Source organism: Haplochromis burtoni, unplaced genomic scaffold (genome assembly GCF_018398535.1).
Source record: "Haplochromis burtoni strain Fernald_Lab_line unplaced genomic scaffold, NCSU_Asbu1 Contig_163, whole genome shotgun sequence".
In the NCBI taxonomy this organism is placed as follows: domain Eukaryota; kingdom Metazoa; phylum Chordata; class Actinopteri; order Cichliformes; family Cichlidae; genus Haplochromis; species Haplochromis burtoni.
Window position 1 is genome coordinate 557,880 of NW_024582524.1, and position 21,159 is coordinate 579,038.

The 21,159-nt window shown below is 41.2% G+C and overlaps 1 protein-coding gene across 1 annotated transcript in view; it reads right to left on the bottom strand.

Moving 5' to 3' along the window:
* Positions 1–21,159, bottom strand: part of gabbr2 (gamma-aminobutyric acid (GABA) B receptor, 2) — a 186,264-nt gene that overhangs the window by 72,850 nt on the left and 92,255 nt on the right. The window contains exons 4-7 of the mRNA XM_005932932.3: positions 16,026–16,127; positions 7,354–7,419; positions 6,458–6,646; positions 3,863–4,105 (exon numbers count right to left, since the gene is read on the bottom strand). Coding sequence (XP_005932994.1) covers positions 3,863–4,105; positions 6,458–6,646; positions 7,354–7,419; positions 16,026–16,127 — 600 coding nt within the window. The remainder of the gene's footprint in view (positions 1–3,862; positions 4,106–6,457; positions 6,647–7,353; positions 7,420–16,025; positions 16,128–21,159) is intronic.

Below are 21,159 nucleotides of genomic sequence, written 5' to 3' on the forward strand. Positions count from 1 at the left end.
CAAGCTGTGCTACTCGCCATTACTTGGAAACACACTGATACCAACTCTATGACCACTGACCACATAAAAAAAGAGCAACAGACCTAAACCCACAGACATGTCAACCACCAATCACAATCTGCTGCGTCTTCCCTCCCACATGAATTCCAGTGTCGATCATTCCTTGGTTCGTGCAGCTATCTGCACTCTATGCTCTGGAGGTCTCTCCCAGCTAATGTCAGCCGTCTTCTCCAAATCAATACTATGGAGCCTTCGATGATCACTCTCCTGCTGCTGCGGTTGACTCTGCTACTGATTCAGCAGAAGGACTGAGATCACGCACAGAACAGTTTAGTCCCTCGAGACGAGTGTGTACACACAGCGCAGAATCGTGACAGCAGGAAAAACACAAGGCTCAAGCCAGGTATTATCCTATAGGATCAAGCACACACGTGCACACATAGAATTTAAACAGGAAGAATTTGCCTTTTCACCAGTGCTTGCACATGGATTAATTCTTTTTGTAAACCTGGCACAAGTCACTGCAATTCACAACAAAAACAATTCACATTCTTAAATCAGAATTTGAAAATAACATAAAAAGAAGCATGCAGTGAAGAATTGCCTCCCTAAGTCGTTGTCATGTGTGGGTGGAGGTTTCTATATGCTACGTGTGTGCTGCATACAGGGCGCACTTTGATCTAATTTCATGTAATCCGTTAAAAGAAAAGCCATAATTGTTGACGGATGCGTTTAATTATTCTGCAAAGCCACTTTTTTTTTTACGCTGTTTACTATATGCACAATATTCCCGCTCACAGTTGTAAACTTCCGGGGATTGTTGTTGGTATTATAAAATTAATTTCACTAGCAAAAGAAGCATCTATGTGCAAGGACATCAACAAAATGAGACCATGTAGATTAATTGTATCTACCCTCACAAAGATAGCTGCTAAATCGCTGCCTCGTAATGGCAAACTCGAACTCTCGGGGTCATAGGATTCACTGACAGAGTCAGACGTGATGGTTCGCTTAAGTCAAAAGTTATTAAATATTGAATATTTAAACAGTATGCTGAATTTAGATGTAATGTACAATAACTTTGTTCCTGTATTTCAATTCAAATTTGTCATCTTTTACTACTTTAAGAGGAAAAAAACTGAGAAATTTGAATTCCTTTTACAATTTTCTCCTTTTATGTTTATCATTACATTTACTAAAGTAAAGAATGTAAAGTAGATGCTCCACAGGGAACAGGTACATGCAGGATCAATATAAATCGATATACATTTGAATGGGGAGATAAGGTTGCTAGTCTACTCAAACAGCATCAGGACCTCATCTTCGTTCGTGTGCTTGGAATAAAAAGAGAGTGAAATGTTACGTGGCCATTGATATTCCCGCTTTGCTTCACTTCCCTGAGTCTCTCAGGAAAGCCTCAATGTCAGCCTGCTCCTGATCAGCAGGCCGGACTAGGTCTGCACTGAGAGAGATGAGAGCAGAGGGATGAGAAATAATAAATTGCATATAGTCCTACAACACACATACCCCCTGGGACATCAGTCACAAAGGAGCCTCACAATAATAAGGAGCCTGTGCTGAATTTCACTGAGGCTATTTTCTCTTCTTTTATTTCTTTCCTTAGCGTTCTCTCAGCAACTATACTGTCCTGTGAATCTTTAATCTGGACTTTATTGATGTTTATGAGCAAAATTACTAACTAATGCACCTCTGCAATTTCCAACATAGTCCATTCTTTTTTAATCCTCAGTTGCAGTTTAACCCAGTTATGAATATGATATAATAGGAGTAATGTGCTGCTGAGTGAGGCCCTGCATGCCTACCGGCTGTCTAGGCTGAGAGCAGTGTGGCATCCTCTAATAATTGAGTGGCCTTTACAAGGGAACAGGAGATATCCTGTAACAGCTCAATAGGAAGCAAGCGCGAGAACACTCACGCATCCGAGCACACACATACGGTATACACGCTGCTTGCAGCTAGCATAGCCACCAGGATCAATCCTGAATGCAGTGGAGTGTTTCTGCAGCACCAAATGACATCACTTTAGGAGAAACAAGGAGAACGATCATAGCAGTGTTGTATTACCTCTGTGCGCTGCTCTGACATTCCACACAGTTTATATGCATGATAACTTATACGTTTGGCTCAGTTTTCCAGTCACAGTTGAAGTTTTTAATACTATCAGAAAGAATAATATGATTTTATTGTGTAAGCCATCACATGCCAAACAGCCCATCTACTTATCTTCTACCTACTTCACAGGTATAACTTATCAGTATCAATATCGTAACACATTTTTAGAACATGAGCACAACAAAGTTATAAGAGGTCGGAAATATGAAGGAACCTAGTCAAATCTCAACCTAGTGAATCTGTGGCCAAACAGAGTGATGATCAGTCATTCCTATAACTGTTTTTTTATTGTAACATACAGTTGCTGTAATTAGTTTACTGTATTGTGTGACCATTAGAGGAAAGGTATTCGTTTCCTAATAATGCTTGCAGATGTAAATGCTCTATTTCTTAAAATAACAAATACACAGTAAATACAACACTCACTTTGATTAAATCACTCTGTCAAATGTAGCCATACATATACATATGTTTGTTATAAAGAAGTATCAGAGTCCACTGGCACTCTGGCAAGTTGAAGATGTGACATTGTAGAGTAGTGATTAAGGATTGAATCATAAAAGCCTAGAAATCGGCTGGTAAACAAAAGTCACGAGGAAAACATGTGTATTCCCTAACCGGTTGGTGAGTAGTTGCTGGAAGTTGAGGCCAATCACTGAGAAATGAGTTGCCTAAGCCCCAGTCGCGACCATCTAACAACGTCAGGTAGTTAGGGAAAAATGTGCATCCCCCAACAGGCTGGCAAAAACCTTGTTTCAGTTGCTTTGATCACCAACAGATTTTCACAGCCACCTGCAGTTTGCATGGAAGACACCGACGTGTCTGCAAATACTCATCAGCTCCTCTCTGAGCGGCAGTGAAACTGAAAATTGCGACACAAACTGGAGACAGAGGTCATATGCCTGCAGAGTAAAAGTCACACCTTTTGAAAGGTGTTGGCTGCAGTGCTGAAGCACAGCTTTTAATTTGAAAGGGAACATTCTTTATTTCCAGTTTGTGTAGCACCTTTTCGAGATTTATCACCACTTAGCTTGTAGTCAGACAAGTTGGCATTTTCCATGCAAAGTATGGGTGACCATGACGATCTGCTGGCTACTAAAATAGTCAAAAGGAAGTTTCTGGTGCAGCACCCTCTTTGCACATGATTTCACCATCAAACTGCAGAAACCACTCACCAGCCTGTCAGGGAATACACATTTCTTTCCTTACGACCAGTTGATGTATCACATCAGATATGCCAAGCAATACGTATGTAGGTAATGTGAGAAACACCTATAAAGTTACACTTTATGAAAGCAGTTTATCCATTTTGGTTCCTATTACTAATTTATTAACGCAAAAATGCAATTTTCACAAATTAATTCAATGTTTTGGAGGGTTTGCTGAGTGGGAAATATATCTTAGTTACCAAAGCAACTGAGAAAAACTGAAAACTTTCAGAAGCTTTTGGTCTTTTTTGGACTGGGATGTTGTCTGTACATGCACTTTATACATAAAAGTCTTTCTACTTGTCCACTGGTCTTAACCAGTATTAGGGAGAACTTTTTGCCTACACACAGTGCATTGAATTTCGGTGTCTTTCTGTTTGTCAGTTTGTCTGATGGTGCTAGCTTCACCATATGAAAGTGAGTCAAGTAAAAGAAATCAATTTCACCTCTACACATGTCAGACTATCACTGCTATGTGCTATAGATTCACAAACTAAACAACAGCCCGCTTCCTAACTTACCGTAACACCAAAGAAGTTGGTTTCATTCATGACGTCCAGCACCATTTTTCCTACTTCACGGTCGTCCACGGTGAAGTTGTGGTACATGTTTTGTCGTTGTTTTATCCGCAGCAGTTCCATCACTCTCGTCAACGTTTTGGCAATGACCCAGATCCCATCATAAGCGAAACCATGAAACTTGCTTGCCTCCACGCCTTTCTGCTGAAGTTCTCTGCTATACTCCCTCTCGTACTCCTTAGGGGTCTGGAAGGAGGGTAAGAGAGAGGACATTAAACAGAGAAAGTGTCCTTCTCCTAACTTTATAGGATTTTATTTCTTTTCTGTGGAAAAACACTGTTCTGTTAATTCAAACTCATTGGAACAGTTGTAGTGTGGCCCAAAGTAAATGATTCATTTGCCACAAATAACGATACAAAATTAATTGGAAATAAGAGCACTTTGGATCCCACGATTCAATTAGGCTAAGCTCTCTAGTTTAAAAACATGCATCAGGGATGTCTTTCTGAAATTAAGCGCTGTCTCCAAAGAGTCTTCGAAACACTATTACAGGACTACTTTAAAGTAGAGTTGCAACGATTTGTCAGCATAATCGATAACATCGACTATAAAAATTAAACGATGAGTAATTTTATTGTTAAGCATCATATACTAATATTTGGGGTTTTTAAAATTTGTTTTTGTAACTGCAATAAACTACAGGAAGCTATGGGGGCAGTATCACTTATATCGTCGGCCAAAACTGCACTCAGTAGTGATGGGATTTCCGGCTCTTTTTATAGAACCGGCTCTTTTGTTTTGGCTCACTAAAAAGAACCGGATCTTCCGGCTCCGAACCGGCTCTTCAGGTTGTTTTGTTGCTTTAATTAATTTATTATTAACAATAATATACAATTATGCACAAAAGGAATTACTAATGTAAAAAAAAGTGGTTTTATTTATATATGTTTATATATAAATATATGTGGTGGCCCCTAGAGACAAAGCACGTACAAACTCCAAAACACATTCCTAGAGTTAACTGAACTTCCAAAACACAATTGAAAGCATATGTGTATGGTTTATGTATTTATACACAAGCACTCATATATATATATTCAAATAATTAAAAAAAAAAAAAAAAGTTCATTTACCTGTTACTACCAAATCAGGACGTTGGTACTTGCTGGCTTGTGTAGCCACTAGGTAACAAAAGCTCAACACTGCGCCTAGCATCTTGGAGCACCTCTGTTGTGTTTTGTAGGTGTTTTGGAGTTTTTACGTGTTTTGAAGTTTGTACGTGCTTTGTCTCTAGGGGCCACCGTAAATATACTTTTATTTATCCACTCCACATAAAATGTAATGAATAAATCATATAATACAAAAACCAGCTATTCACATTTCAACTTTTAACTATTTAAATTTTCAGCTTTTTCCTTTTAAACAAATTTAAAGTGAAACAACACAAAACACTGCAAACCACAACACAATTAAATATAAATTACAATATGAAAACAAAAGAAGATGCACATTCTCGGTCATATGGGCCTGCATGAATAAACTTTCTGAATCCTTTATCATCCACAACTAGATTACTATACCTTTCTAATGTGACGTTGTTCTCCCTGGCTCTCTTTCTCTCTCTCCCTCCTGCTCTGTTCCTGTGCTACTGCGTGTGTAACTACCGCCCCTCCCCCCTCTGCCCAGCGCAAAGCACAAGGCTCGTGTGCGGAGTGAAGCGGGAAAAAGTGCGAGAGAGGGTTAGAGAAAGAAAAAAAACAACCCATGGCTTGCGACAAGGAGCCGGAACACGTCGTTCACGTCAAAGACCCGTCAAAGAGCCATTTCGTTTGCGACCAACACATCACTAGCACTCAGTACTAAAGAGGGAGAATATGGCGCCCATGGCAAAACAGGAGGATGAAAAAAATATGGAAACAAAGATTTTAAAAAATGTCAAAGCATTTCACAGAAAGTTAAATGCAGACTGTGGAAAGCTGAGCTTTGCTTTCACTACAGCACTACTGCAGTGCACGAGCATTTAAAAAGCTGGCACCCTGGAGCTCTGACATCAAATTCCATCTAACATTATCAATAATTAATTATTTATATAATTAGTTAAATAGTTTAATTGGCATTGAACACTACACCATTTGAGAAACTGTAAGTAACAGTCATTTCCAATGTTTATTTAATTTTTATTCTGACCATCCTGAGAAATATTAAAAATAGCTTTGATTATCTTCAAATTTATATGTTTACTGGGTCATTATTTTAATGTACTGAGGGACGAGACAACAGGTTGATATTCACAGGTGGGCAGACTTGAGCAGGTGACGTAATGGAGCCTAGAACAGGAGGTTTGCCCACAGGAAGTGGAGATAAGAGTTATAAAAAATAAGCGTTGACTAATCAATGAAAAATTAGTTACAGCCCTACTTTAACGAACTACAATCAAACTTTATTTAAAAAAAATTAAACTTGACTTAAAAAACTTCACTAAGCTTTATGAATGAAGACCTTCAGACAAAAATTATTCTATTTACCTCACGTTTTTAAGTATACAGTATAAAATTACCTTCTGCACATCAGAGTGTAGTTGAGATGCATGTCACTCACCCTGCCAGAGATGCCCTTGATTTGCCGAGCGCTGAGTGGCTCAAAGTCCACGCTAATGTATCCCTCCATGGCAGTGAGAAGCTTCTTGGTGGTGCAGTTGGTGTTGTTGGCCTGTTCCCACCAGTTGCCCTGATACCAGCCAGGGATAATCCACTGATATTTACTCCCAAACATGTTCAGGTTATACGCCTGGTTTGGGCACAATAATCAGAGGTTGGAGCAATGGAAAATCAGAGAGATTCAGATTAACAACTAATCTTGTTGTTCTTAAAAGAAAGGAAAATGACACTTTGAAATCCAACTATCTAAAGTCCAAATTCTGTGCATCTAATGATATATTTAATTACTCCTTATTGAAACAGGATTAAAAAAAGCATGTCAGCTTTGTTCATAATTATGACACAATGCATATTACTAATAGCGCCAACTGTGTATAAGACAATTTCTATCATCCATCCATCCATTCGCTTCCGCTTATCCTTTTCAGGGTCGCGGGGGGCGCTGGAGCCTATCCCAGCTGTCATAGGGCGAGAGGCAGGGTACACCCTGGACAGGTCGCCAGTCTGTCGCAGGGCTAACACACAAGGACAGACAACCATTCACACTCACATTCACACCTAGTGGCAATTTGTATTATCCAATTAACCTATCCCCACAAGCTGCATGTCTTTGGACGGTGGGAGGAAGCCGGAGTACCCGGAGGGAACCCACGCAAACACGGGGAGAACATGCAAACTCCACACAGAAAGACCCCGGCCTGATGGTGGAATTGAACTCAGGACCTTCTTGCTGTGAGGCAACAGTGCTAACCACCGTGCCACCGTGCTGCCCACCAATTTCTATCATTTAAAATAAAATGTCAAGACAACAGAAGGCAACATCATAAAGAAACTTACACAGCAGAAGACTCTGGAGGCCAGGTTCTCATCAAACTGGCCAATGATGATCCTCACATCATTGTCCTAAAAAAAAATACGTATTTACTTAAATGGAAACATTTAACTTTATTCAAACAGAGAAAGAAATCAGGATTATGCTGCACTACAATCTTATTATACAATCTCAATTTACAATCCTAATGTAATCGTGCAAGCTTTTTATTGTGATCTTTTGACTCCCTGGCTTTAATGGTGAAAAGCTGTCACAGCTGTCTTTTGGTGAAACTACATGGGTCTATATGCTATGGGATCAGTTTTGCTGTGTGTGAGTCTACCATAACTCCAAACAGTTAACAAACACACAGAATCAGAGATGTTGTATTTACTTTACTGTACATACTCATTACTATGTGTAATCCTCTAATCCGTACCTAGAAGGGATGTGGGACCTGAGGCACAAACCAGTTGTTGAGAGGCTAAGGCATTACCAAATTGCGAAGTCCTTCTATTAGAACGGAGACAATGTCAGCAGGCAGAGCTGCTTGCAAACCAGGCTGAACTTGCTTGAGTATTCGAGGCACATGGCCTGGTAATTGTCGCTGTAAATAATTCAGAGTCCCCGGGTGGAAATTCAGCATGTTTCATGGTGGGGGAAAAAGATCAGGCTCTGCCATTTAGTGAGCACAGACATATGTGTAGTCCTAAACACAAGCACAGACCTACATGCAATCACACTGTGTGTCCACAGACAGTAGAACTAAACTAAACTCACCACTAAAAATACACACACATAAAATTGTCCCAAACCTAACCAAATAATATTGATATAGGTTAACTCAGTGTATATAACTTGTACAAAAACACAATTAACTGAGTTTTAATCTCATGATTTTGGCACAATATTTGACATGTGTGCTCCATCAATAGCAAATCAAGTGTTCCCTTTATATCGTGCAGCTTGAAGTTTCCTGGACTAGTCTGGATGAGTAACAATAAGTTAAAAGATATATAACAAATAACAATGTCTGGCACAGCAGAAAGCAAAGAGTTTGTCCCTTAAAGCTGATCATCATCCTTTGTTTGGGTATACAAACAAAAGCTGCGATATAATAAATGCATGAAGGCCAAGAAAAACAAGGGAAGCTAATGTGAACCATCCAATATCAACTAAGAACTCCACAAGCGAGCCTGTGCAGTCTGTGCATTCATTCAGGTTGCAAAGACGCACTGAAATCACCAACGCAAATGTTTTTCATTTGGGCAAAGACAGGTACCCAATAAACACTACAGGGAGTGCAGAATTATTAGGCAAATGAGTATTTTGTCCACATCATCCTCTTCATGCATGTTGTCTTACTCCAAGCTGTATAGGCTCGAAAGCCTACTACCAATTAAGCATATTAGGTGATGTGCATCTCTGTAATGAGAAGGGGTGTGGTCTAATGACATCAACACCCTATATCAGGTGTGCATAATTATTAGGCAACGTCCTTTCCTTTGGCAAAATGGGTCAAAAGAAGGACTTGACAGGCTCAGAAAAGTCAAAAATAGTGAGATATCTTGCAGAGGGATGCAGCAGTCTCAAAATTGCAAAGCTTCTGAAGCGTGATCATCGAACAATCAAGCGTTTCATTCAAAATAGTCAACAGGGTCGCAAGAAGCGTGTGGAAAAACCAAGGCGCAAAATAACTGCCCATGAACTGAGAAAAGTCAAGCGTGCAGCTGCCAAGATGCCACTTGCCACCAGTTTGGCCATATTTCAGAGCTGCAACATCACTGGAGTGCCCAAAAGCACAAGGTGTGCAATACTCAGAGACATGGCCAAGGTAAGAAAGGCTGAAAGACGACCACCACTGAACAAGACACACAAGCTGAAACGTCAAGACTGGGCCAAGAAATATCTCAAGACTGGTTTTTCTAAGGTTTTATGGACTGATGAAATGAGAGTGAGTCTTGATGGGCCAGATGGATGGGCCCGTGGCTGGATTGGTAAAGGGCAGAGAGCTCCAGTCCGACTCAGACGCCAGCAAGGTGGAGGTGGAGTACTGGTTTGGGCTGGTATCATCAAAGATGAGCTTGTGGGGCCTTTTCGGGTTGAGGATGGAGTCAAGCTCAACTCCCAGTCCTACTGCCAGTTTCTGGAAGACACCTTCTTCAAGCAGTGGTACAGGAAGAAGTCTGCATCCTTCAAGAAAAACATGATTTTCATGCAGGACAATGCTCCATCACACGCGTCCAAGTACTCCACAGCGTGGCTGGCAAGAAAGGGTATAAAAGAAGAAAAACTAATGACATGGCCTCCTTGTTCACCTGATCTGAACCCCATTGAGAACCTGTGGTCCATCATCAAATGTGAGATTTACAAGGAGGGAAAACAGTACACCTCTCTGAACAGTGTCTGGGAGGCTGTGGTTGCTGCTGCACGCAATGTTGATGGTGAACAGATCAAAACACTGACAGAATCCATGGATGGCAGGCTTTTGAGTGTCCTTGCAAAGAAAGGTGGCTATATTGGTCGCTGATTTGTTTTTGTTTTGTTTTTGAATGTCAGAAATGTATATTTGTGAATGTGGAGATGTTATATTGGTTTCACTGGTAAAAATAAATAATTGAAATGGGTATATATTTGTTTTTTGTTAAGTTGCCTAATAATTATGCACAGTAATAGTCACCTGCACACACAGATATCCCCCTAAAATAGCTAAAACTAAAAACAAACTAAAAACTACTTCCAAAAACATTCAGCTTTGATATTAATGGGTTTTTTGGGTTCATTGAGAACATGGTTGTTGTTCAATAATAAAATTATTCCTCAAAAATACAACTTGCCTAATAATTCTGCACTCCCTGTATGAGTAATGAGGGCTTCATGAAAATGTTCCACTTACTGGACAAAAGATCTTCTCCCTTCATTCAATTGTTTTGGATTATTTTGTACTGTACGCAAAACGGGGAAAAGAGATTGGTCGCTACAAGTTTTGTGGATCCACAAATCCACAGGTGCAAGGAATAGAGTGAAAAACTATATTTTGCTTTTAGAATATTCACTTATTCCAGGTGAAAAAACGCCTTATTTGTCTGCAGAGATGAAGTATTTTTTCAAATTTGTTTTCTACGTTTGCACTGAGCTTAGGTGAAGAAAGAGGACCAATTTTATTTCACATTCGTACAAATCATGTGAAATGATGGGAAAGCAGTGTTCTGCTTGGACGGCAATGGATAATAATCATAAATAATCGGGATATCAATATTGATCAAAACTATCATAATTGTCATTTTAAGCAATCTTATGCAGGCCCAAATGATAGGAATCAATTCTGTTACTGAAAATTAAACTGAATGGAAGAACAACTGTGTTAGTAACAGTTACCTTGTAATAACAGGATCTCATTTCTTAGCAAAATATACTTGAACACTAAATGTGGGTAGCTACTACTGCTTATAACACATAAGCAGTTCTGAAATGTATCCGTCTAATAAAGGCTGGGTATAGAAGCTCTAAATGGCAAAGAATTGTATATCAGTACCTTTCAAGAAATATGTATGAACATGTTTTATAGTCTGGGTTGAAGTGTAATGTAGAATGTGACTAACGCGAGCTAGATTTTCACACACACAACCTGTCTTATACTGCCATTGCCCTGGGAACCCACAAATACAGTTCATTAAGTCACCCCTCAGGCAGTCGCTACCATATGTCATGCATTCCAAGATCAGAAGGAGCGGCCAGTCACTGAAACTTACCTCCAAGACCCTGAGGCTAAGATAGATAGAAAGATAAATAGATAGATAGAGTATGTGTGTGTGTGTGTGTGTGTGTGTGTGTGTGTGTGTGTGCGCGAGAGAGAGAGAGAGAGAGAAATACACACACGTGCCGGCAGCTACTCGATAACACTGTTCTTCCCTGAAGAAAAGGCACTTAACCCAAATGACTCCAACTATGGCCGTGGGCCACAGCCTCAGTATAAATTCTAGCCTGCCTGGCAACAACATGAAAACGCTGTGTAGTTGTGGGCAAGGGCATGAGTGAGTGTATGGTGTTGTGTTGCACTGCAGATGGACTGGGGCACTACAGAGCCCCAAATTACCCTCATTGCTTAAGCTTTTATATAACTGTTACCATAATAGTTCTGACACAGGGTATAGTGTTAAGGGCAGCCTTGACTGCTTTATCTGTGACAGGGTTGTTCATAACTTTACAGCAGTCATTTGTCTGTGATAACCATTTGAGTAATATTGTAACTCGTAATCCCAATCAGGCACTTTTAAGGTTTATTAGGCACCGCACACACATATAAACACTGTACTAATGATGGTCTTTTACGAGCTAGTGGGAGATGTGATTTGTGTACTGGGCTACGTGTTGTTGCTATTACTAAAACCGTACCCCCATCTGTTTGATTACTGTGCAGCGCATGTGTGGTGTGCAGATATGATGAAATATAAACTCTTGCAGGGATGTGTCTGATCACTAATTCACTCAAGGTGAACACAAGGCTATCGTTTGAAGTTTTGGCACTAATAACTGAACAACAATTATCAGTGTGAGGATTTCAAAATAAAAGTCTTTAAAATGGAATGCGAAGAGGTTCGAGTGTTTGATCTCTGCAGCAGGATATTCTTTTTGCAGCTCTGTGCCATTTGGGGATGTGGGCCAGCAGAGGTGCTTCATCAGTTTCATGAGTATCAATAAGAGGCCTTACAAAATAGGCAAACTTATGATTACACTATCAGTGTGAACCATTCATCTTGAGCTGATCCACAGTGTCTATGGAGCCAAATGTTAGTTTATATTTGCTACACAAGTTGTATTATTACAGTATAAGTTGTACAACACTGAGCAAACAGGTGAAAGAGGTTTGAGATTAGGTTGCTTCTAGTTTATTGTTGAGAAGTGGTGCCGTCGTGTTAGTTTTAGGTTAAACAGAATTTTGAATACAAGGTTTGGCTGTGAGTTTGTTGGTTTTAAAGCCACTAAGTCCATGCCAGATGTCTGAGTTTTAGATCACAATCATTTTACGACCTGACAAAGTTAATATCAATAAAAATGTCATTAAAACAATGACAATGTCGCCGGAGCTGTGGGCGGGTGGGTGCAGGGGGGCTCAGCCCCAGTGCAGGGGACCTCTGGTGCATCGGCCCAACTAGGGGCTCTCTAACTGGTGGGGAGGCTGTTATATCTTTGCAGGTGGTCTCCTCTCTACAGGAGCTCACTCTGCAGGTGGGGGAGAGATATAGGAGAGGTAGAGAATGAACTCAACCTGGGTGTCTATTGTCTTGTGTAGTTTGGGAGATGATTGGATGATGGGGTGGGTGCAGTTTTCTCTGGGGTGGAGTCGGGTGGGCTGCCCCGGACTCTGTGGGGCTGGGCGGTGCTGCTGCTGCGGGCCCCGGTCCGGATGGGCCTGGGCCCCCTTGCCCTGGTGGGTTCCAGAGTGTGGGGGTGCCTACTGGGGTCAGCGGGGGAGCTGGCCCCAGGGAGGGGCCGCTTGCCCCTCCCTTTCTTCCCTCCCCATCCTCAGCTGCCTCCCTATTCCCGCTCTACCACACCCACCCACACACGCAGGGCTTGGGGTGCAGGTATGTCACCAGGGTGCAGGGGAGGCACTCCCCCTCTGTCCCCTTCTGGCCGCCTGTGCCTCAATTTTATTCTGCAACCTAGACATCCACATTACTCACACTCTCACATAACACATACATATAGGGCCTTGGGGGTGGGCACGTTTTACAGCATCCAGAGGATGGTCGGTGTACTCCAACCCACCTCTGGCGCTGGTGCCCTACCCTCAATTTTAAATGCATTTAGACACTAAGGGTTTTCGGGAGGAGCCGTGCTGCTCTCTGAGAGGAAGCTAGTACCATGCTCTCCTGTGTTTTAAATGCACTTTAGAACAGCACACAGCAACACTACATATGAGCGGGCGTAGGGAGGTTTGGGGTCTTCACTCACCCCGGTTCTGTTAGCCGTCAGGGCTGGGGGGCTGGGAGGAGGTGCTGGCCGTCAGATTGGGGTCTGGGATGCGGGGCCTCCCTGCTACTGCAGATAAGGAGGTGGTCCGCTTGCCTCCACCCCAGAGAGAAGGGTTACATCTCCTGGGTCTAGGTGCGGCTTGCCCCTCTGGGGGCGGGGGTACCTGGACCTGGGATATAGAGTATGTTTGGGGAGTGTGACTGTCTGTGCAGTGTCTATTTGTGTCTGTCTACACGTTGGGTGAGTGCCGAGTATTTGGTTGTGTATATGGGGTGGGAATGCACGTCTGTGTCCGCGTGTGCCTGTTCGTCTGTGTCTATATGTCAGGTTGGGTCTTAGACTCAACCTCTCTGGGTACATCTCAGGCCCTCTAAAGTACGGAGGCCTATCTCCCCTCACCACACTCCCTGCCGGTGGCTGATGCCCTCAGACGTTGGTGTGTTGGTGGTCCTTGTCGTCTGGGGCTGGGCGCTCATGTATGTACCGGCTCACTCCGTGGCGATTGGCCCGGCTGGGGGTGGGATGCCCTCCGGCTTCTGGCCTCTGGGCCTGAAGCTCGGTCCTCTCTGGCACAGCTGGCTGCCGGCAGAGCCCGCGGGCACCCACTGCAACCCCCTCTGGCCTCTGCTCTGTAGCTGCTGGGTGACCTCTCGTTTGGGGCTCTACTCAGCTCTTCCCAGGAGGGTGGCACGGTTCCCCCCCCCTTTGGGGCCTCTGGATATCTGGGGCCTGGATCTCCTCCATACCTGCTTCATACCCTGGGGGACGGGGCTATGGCTCCCCACACTCCCTAGCAGATCGTTACAGGAGAAACCTTTGGAATACAAGCATGCTGATCCACACAGGTGTGCACACAGGTGTTCACAGACGCGGACTACACCTTTCTATCTTGCGTGCTGCACAATATCGTTTAATATTTAGTATCTACTGTTATCTACTGCTAGCTAGTTTATTGTGATGGTGCTGTTTTTATTATGTTGCTCTTTTTTGTTTGCTTTCTCTTCTGTTTTTTTTTTCTCCATACAGGTGATCCAGGTGTTTTGTTTGTTTTTCTTTCTTTCTTCCCCCCTTTCTCACCGTCTCTTCTCCCCTCTGGTTTTCTTTCTCTCCCTCTCTTTCTTTCATTCTTTCTCCCTGTCCTATCCCCCAGTCATGTCTCCTGTCCCGTTTGTAGCAACTGAAAATAAAATAAATACATAATTATAATAAAGGTCAATCAAATGGACCAATATGGCAAGGCCATGATGATCCACTCGGTAAAATAAATCCGCTTGGCATCTTTCTTGGCCTTAAGACAACAATTCTGATGGCTAAAGATCCAAACGGGACACAAAACAAACAAACAAACAAAAAAAAAAAAACAATGACAAAAAACACCCTGCTACCTCAGTGAGACAAAAAAGTAAAGTGTAACAAAAAATGAACCATCCCTTGGTGTGTCTCATACTTGAGGGGGAAGAGTTCTGAATGTATGATAAATAATTAAGGCATAATAAATAATAAAATTTTTTGGTCTTCATTTAGATTTCAGGACATTTTTTCTCATGTGGCTTTCTATTGGATGCAAGCTGCCTAAACTGGCTCTCTGTCACAAAAAATAAAAAAGCTCTTGGAGGTCCTAGTTTGTGTTCAAACTAAAGATTACTAAAATTAGAAGTGCTATGTATGCGTGTCTGCCTTTGTTTTCTGATGCTGTTTTTGTCAACCTGTTCAGCAATAAACGGGGAACTTGGGACGGAGAACGAGGGATAAAGATTTAAAAAAAAAAAAAAAGCGACTGAGAGGGCTGTTACAATGCCCAGCAGCAGTGAAGCCTGTCTCCTTTTTGAATATTTCAAAAAGAATATCGCAGATGTGAGTGCTCTATTTGTGGATCACAAAGTGACGCCATGGGCCTTTACCCTCACATGGATTGTCACATTACCAACAGTGTCCCGTGAAAAAAACCCATAAAAATAAAGAAACAAAATTCCAGCCTTGACAACAAAATCTGTGTCACTCTCTTCCCCCATCATATTATGTAGCTGTTGGAGAGACAGCAAACCACTGTTGTGTGATGAGCGGGAAAAAGACCCATTAGAGTGTAAGAACCCCCCCATCCACCCGATCCAATTGTTCCGTAAAGATTTCAGCGCTGTGGATTGCATATTTAGAGTTGATCAAGGAAGGGTGTTGTCAGCTTAAAATGTCAGCGCTTAAGATACAGATTTACACATATATTTTAGGAACGACGGCTTGTCTTCCTGTTCCTTCTTCGTTCTTCTCTCTCATCATCTCATGTTTCTTTCAACCTGCTCCATCTTGTATACGTCATATATTCCACCAACATATCAGTAGGGGGAAAAAAGTGTTACTCCCCCTCCACTCTCTTCACTTCTATTTTTTTTTACTCTTACTGTGCCACTCTCTACTAAAAATGCACTAGACAGTATTTAAATATCGATTTTATGCATCCTTTTTTTTTTAAAATCTTGCAAAATTTGTTTGCAAAAAAAACCTTGTATGCATGTGTTTGTATGTATATGGTTAAATGGCCACTGTCAAGACAGAGGGAGACATCCACTTGATAAAATACTAAAGGATTTACTTTACACAGTATGAAAAATAGTAGCTAATATGAAAACCTAATGGGTATTTTGTCATTTTGTTTTAACTGGGAATTCTACAGGTTGAACTGGCCTTGGATCATTTCCTTAAGTTTCTAGGTTGCTTCACCTACCTTCAGCTTTTTGACATTGCCACAGGGATCATTGGAGAAACTCTCTGTGTCTGCAATCTCAATGTTTGCTTTCTCCAGCTCATTTGTGAGATCGTTCCTCACCTGAAAAACAGAAAGACAGAATACACGAATGTTGTTGAGAAATTACAAAAACATTTCCAAAAAAGTTGGGACACTGTGTAAAATGTAAATAAAACCAATGATTTCCAAACGTCATAAACCCATATTTTATTCACAGTAGAACAAAGCAAACATATCAAATGATTAAAGTGAGAAAATGTATAATTAAAAAAAAAAAATTGAATCTGATGACAGCAATCTGAGGCAACAAAGAGCTGGAAAAGTAAGCAGTAGTAAAATGAAACAGCTGGAGGAACATTTTGTGACTAATTAGGATATTTGACGATGGGACAGAAAGATGACTGGGTATATTCAAAGGGCATCTTAGAGAGGTAGAGTTTCTCAGAAGTAAAGATGGGCAGAGGTTCCCCATTCTGCAAAAACTGTGGAACAACTTTATGTTCCTCAGCATACATAATATCATCCAAAGAGCCTGAGAATCTGTAGAAAACCCTGTGCACGAGGGGCAAGGCACAGGAAGACTTCCAAGAACATTTGTCTGTCGCACTTCACCCTGCTATCCACAAATGCAGGTTAAAGGTCTACCATGCAAAGAAGAAGCTACATGTGAGCAAGAACTAGAGAAACACTGCTATCTACTCTGGGCCAAAGCTCAGTTAAAATGGACTGAGGCAAAGTACAAAAAAACTGTTCTGAGGTCAGATGAGTTGAAATTTAAAATTCTTCTCAGAAAACGCACCCTTCTCATCTGACTTGTTAGCCATGCTCAGTGTCAAAAGCCTGCATCTCAGATCATATGAGGGCATATCAGTGCAGCTTCATATTATCAGCTTGCACAGCTGACAATGCTGAAAGATGTAGTAAAAAAGTTGTGTCTACTGTAGAAGAATGTAAGTGTGGTCAGAGGTTCAATAAGTTATACATGCTCATAAAATATCAGCCAGCATGACAATTGCAGTCAAATGTGCAAAGGTGCTTTTATTAAGTAACCTACCAGAGTTTATTTGAGACAATGTTACCATTTACACACTGCACAATAAACTTCACAACAGTGTAATAACTTAAATCACATAGCCTATAGGAAACAAATACTGTGGTACTATGACGGAGCAGCTATTAAAAATATGGAAAAAGGGAGGAAATGCAGTTTTATAAAGTATATTAAACATTAGATTCATTAAATCATGTATGCATAAATCACAGAGAGAAAATCAATCATTCAGCTCAATGCTGTGATAAATGCAAATAAAAACTGAATGTGTGAATATATTTCTGCTGGCTTAAAGCAGATGAAATCATGTCGCAATATACATATAGTATTCTGTACACAGCATTATAAAGCAATAAAGTGAGATGGATGCAGGCCATCTAATGTTCTGAAATGGTGCATGCATATTCTACCATGAACTGTGAATGAAAAGACAGAAAGACAAGCAGCTTGTCATTTTAGCATGGCGGACACATACATCAAATCTGTCATCCTCCTGATTTGCCTCAGCCCGTTCAATGAGGAGTTGTAATTTTCGCAATATACCGAGCGTGCATTTGTCACAGCGATATGAGTTTGTTTTTCGCTAAATAAGACACAAAAGAACAAATGTACACTTCAAATAATCTTCGCTGGTTATCCAGGGCTTGACAAAAAGTAGACAAATGTGCAGTGCTGTAGATGTATCTGCAGCAGCTGTATGTCTGCTGTGATGTATTGAGCCAGTAGAATGGTGGGTAATTCAATCTGAGAAGATGGAGAATGGAGCAGGTACCCCACTGGGATGGCAAGCTTGAGGTGTTTTATCATACCGCCTCTCACTTTTTCTCGGCCATCACATACACACATGCTACGAGTCGGCCCTCTTGCTTCCCTCCTTTAATCCACAATTTTAGAAAAGCCCTTTTTCACAGCTGACATTTTGACTTCTCATAGCAGGAAAACCACAGGTGTGACTAATACCATTAATAATGGCTCTGTTCCAGTAAGGCAACACACTGAGACATCACGACAACACCATGGCTCTGACATGGAATGCAGTTGTACCTACGTCGAAAAAGTCAAAATATGGTATAAAGTCCTGTGGTGTTCATGCTGGATTTCACTGATGACAACATCTGATGTCCACGGGCCATGCCCCGCAGCCATCAATGTCTCCACCCCAACCCAAGAGCCATGTTGACACGTCAGAGAGTTGGCAGTGACAACATATAACAGCTAACAGAAGTCCTGTGTGTTTCCTCTTACTGTGCTTTAATATGTTCATCCTGTAATTATGTGTTCTAAATTGCTTCAACTACATGGTGGTTGTATATTCACATTTCTATACAAAAGTCTCCTTACAGTGTCACCTTGAATTGACTTATAATAATACTTAGAGACTGTACTGTAGTGTTTCAAAGATTCAGTTGAGTATTTGGATAAAAATTATAATCTTTGCTATTTTGCAAGATGAACTGTGAAGTATACAGGGCTATACGCCTAGCTCAGATTTAGCAAAATGCTGCAAAACTGAGCAGATAGTGTTTCATAGTATAAATTGATAATGCCTCAAAGCATACTGCAAAAAAAAAAAAAAAAAAAGAACCCACGAGTTTCTCAGGGCAAAGAAAAGGGATGTGGCCCAGTCAGTCACCTGACCTCATCCCAACAGAGCAGCTTTTCAGATTTTCAAATACAAGAGTGAAAAAAGCAGGTGGTGGCTGGAGTAAAGTACTACAGTAAAAACAATTTTTATACTGAAAACTTTGTCTGACCAAGTCTGGCAAGTACTCTTGAGCCTCTGAAAATGGGGTACTATGTGTAAAAATTGCTGTAATTCCTAAACAATGCAATACTTTCACAAAAAGCTGAAAAGTCGGCACTTCAATCACAAACTGATTGTATGAATGGTGTGGTGGAGGAGACAGGCTCAATTACAAAAATTGTATATTTCTCCAAATATTTATGGACCTAACTGTAGATGGGACATAAATAAATAAATAAAAACTGTGGAAAAATTAGTGAAAAATTGGTATTTCTTCTCAAAATACCAAGCACCAGCCAATCATCAGCCCGTTAGTTCAAAGTGGCGCCAGGATTTGAACCGTAAAAGCTACTATAAGTATTATTGCTATTGATACTCCTGTTAAAATTAGCCAACTGCAGCTTAAAATTAGTCATTACAACAGTTTTGTGCTATCAACTAAGATTTCTGACATCTAAAAATCAATAACTCTGAACAACCTCAACTTTATTTCCCTCATGTCTCCAAATGTCTGCTTTCATAATCGCCTTCTCCTCTGGTACCCCCGGAGGAAGCTCTAAATCACTCTGTACATCACTCACTGCTGTACAAACATTCTCTCCAATGTACTGCTCGCTGAGCTGAAACAACAGGGAGGCCGATGTGAATCAATACAACCAAGTTTTGCTCTTGAGTAACAACTGGCTTGGTGGTCTGGACGAGGTACAATGTCCTGTTGTGTTGTGTTGCGTTGAGGGTTGATCCTAAAAGATAAAAGGAAACGAACTTCAGTGTGAAAAGGGACGGCAGCTGGTTAGCCTGTTGTTTGTAAAAGGTGTGTGGGTCGAACACAAATGGGTTTCTGGGAAAATATATACCAACCACTCACACGCAAGACATGGAGAGTAGCACAAAATTTCTGCTGTACTACAAAATACACTCACAAAGAGCACAGAGGCCGACAGAAAAAGCCATTGACTTGCAGGAGTAAAACCCTTGTCACAAAAGGATTTTATTGGTTTGATTTTGTGTTTCTTCCACTGAGATGGAAAAATGCATCCGTATTCTGCTGGACTCACTCGGTTAGACAGAGCGAGAGAGACGGAGGGGACAGATGGATTGAAAGCTGGTAGGAGGGGAAAAAGTGAGCAGCTTTCCTGCGTAACAAAAGCATCCACCATTGTTTGGGGCAGCCTGGGAATCCCCGACAGCAAATGCAGAAGAGAAATAATCCTATTGCACTTGTGAGCATGGGTCCACACACACAAAAAAAGAGTGTCACGTGCACCCAGTGCATGTAAAATACTAGAATTCAGAAAGCACATTGATTGATTGAATCTTTATTTTGAACATGTTAAAAAAGTACAACAACATAGAATTAAAAAGAGACAAACAAACAAAAGGAAAACGAGCAACCACAACTACAAATAACTTTCATGTTCAAAAAGGAGCAGGAAGCAGCATAAACTTATTTAATCCCACTCTCTTTCCACTATCTAGTAATCAATAGACTGCAGAAATATCTCTACATTAACACAATACTAATATGTGCATCATATATATATGAACAGAAACTATATCAAAATGACTGTGGGAGATGAGGATGTTGAGAAAATCCATTGTACGCTTTCTGGTAGGCATATGACATAATTATTTATCATCAAAGGGAAATATATATTTAAATCAGCTGAAGATTAAAAACATACGGTGAACCACTGTGTTTCAGAAACGGTCAAGCCTCCTTGTTTGGCAACGTCAACAACAGCTTTGATTTTCTTTGTATGATGTCATTCTACGCTGGTTCACTGTCCCAGCATCACCAAGCTTCACCTGACAGCCAGCTACTCCTAACACTGACCCGTGGGATTATCTTGGGAATTACTTTTCCACTCTATGACGCCAAGCTGTTCGGGACCAAAATCACATGTTGAGTCATTGAGTCATTTGATGCAAAGAAAAGCGTATCTCTTGTCTATTCAGTTGTGGGACAAACAGGCTATTCGTCTGAGACATGAGTCATCATCAATGATAACCCCACTGCTATTCCCAAACCCTAATTGTGCTTTGGAAACAACATTTCTAGGAATACTGTTTATGGGATGTAACATAATGGAACAGGAACTGAGTGAGAGTGGATGCTAGGATGGTAACGTATGCTAGAGTTATCAGTCGTCATAGTTTATTTAAACGTTTAAGCTCTGAGGGGTGCAGACAGAGGACAGAGTCTTAATCCTGCTCTCAGTCAGGTCTGTCATCTGACTGACAGGTGATTGCTGCTCCTGTTCCTGAGTGAGCCCTGTTTGTCTGGCTGTCTCAATAATGTTGATTGCTCTGTGTGT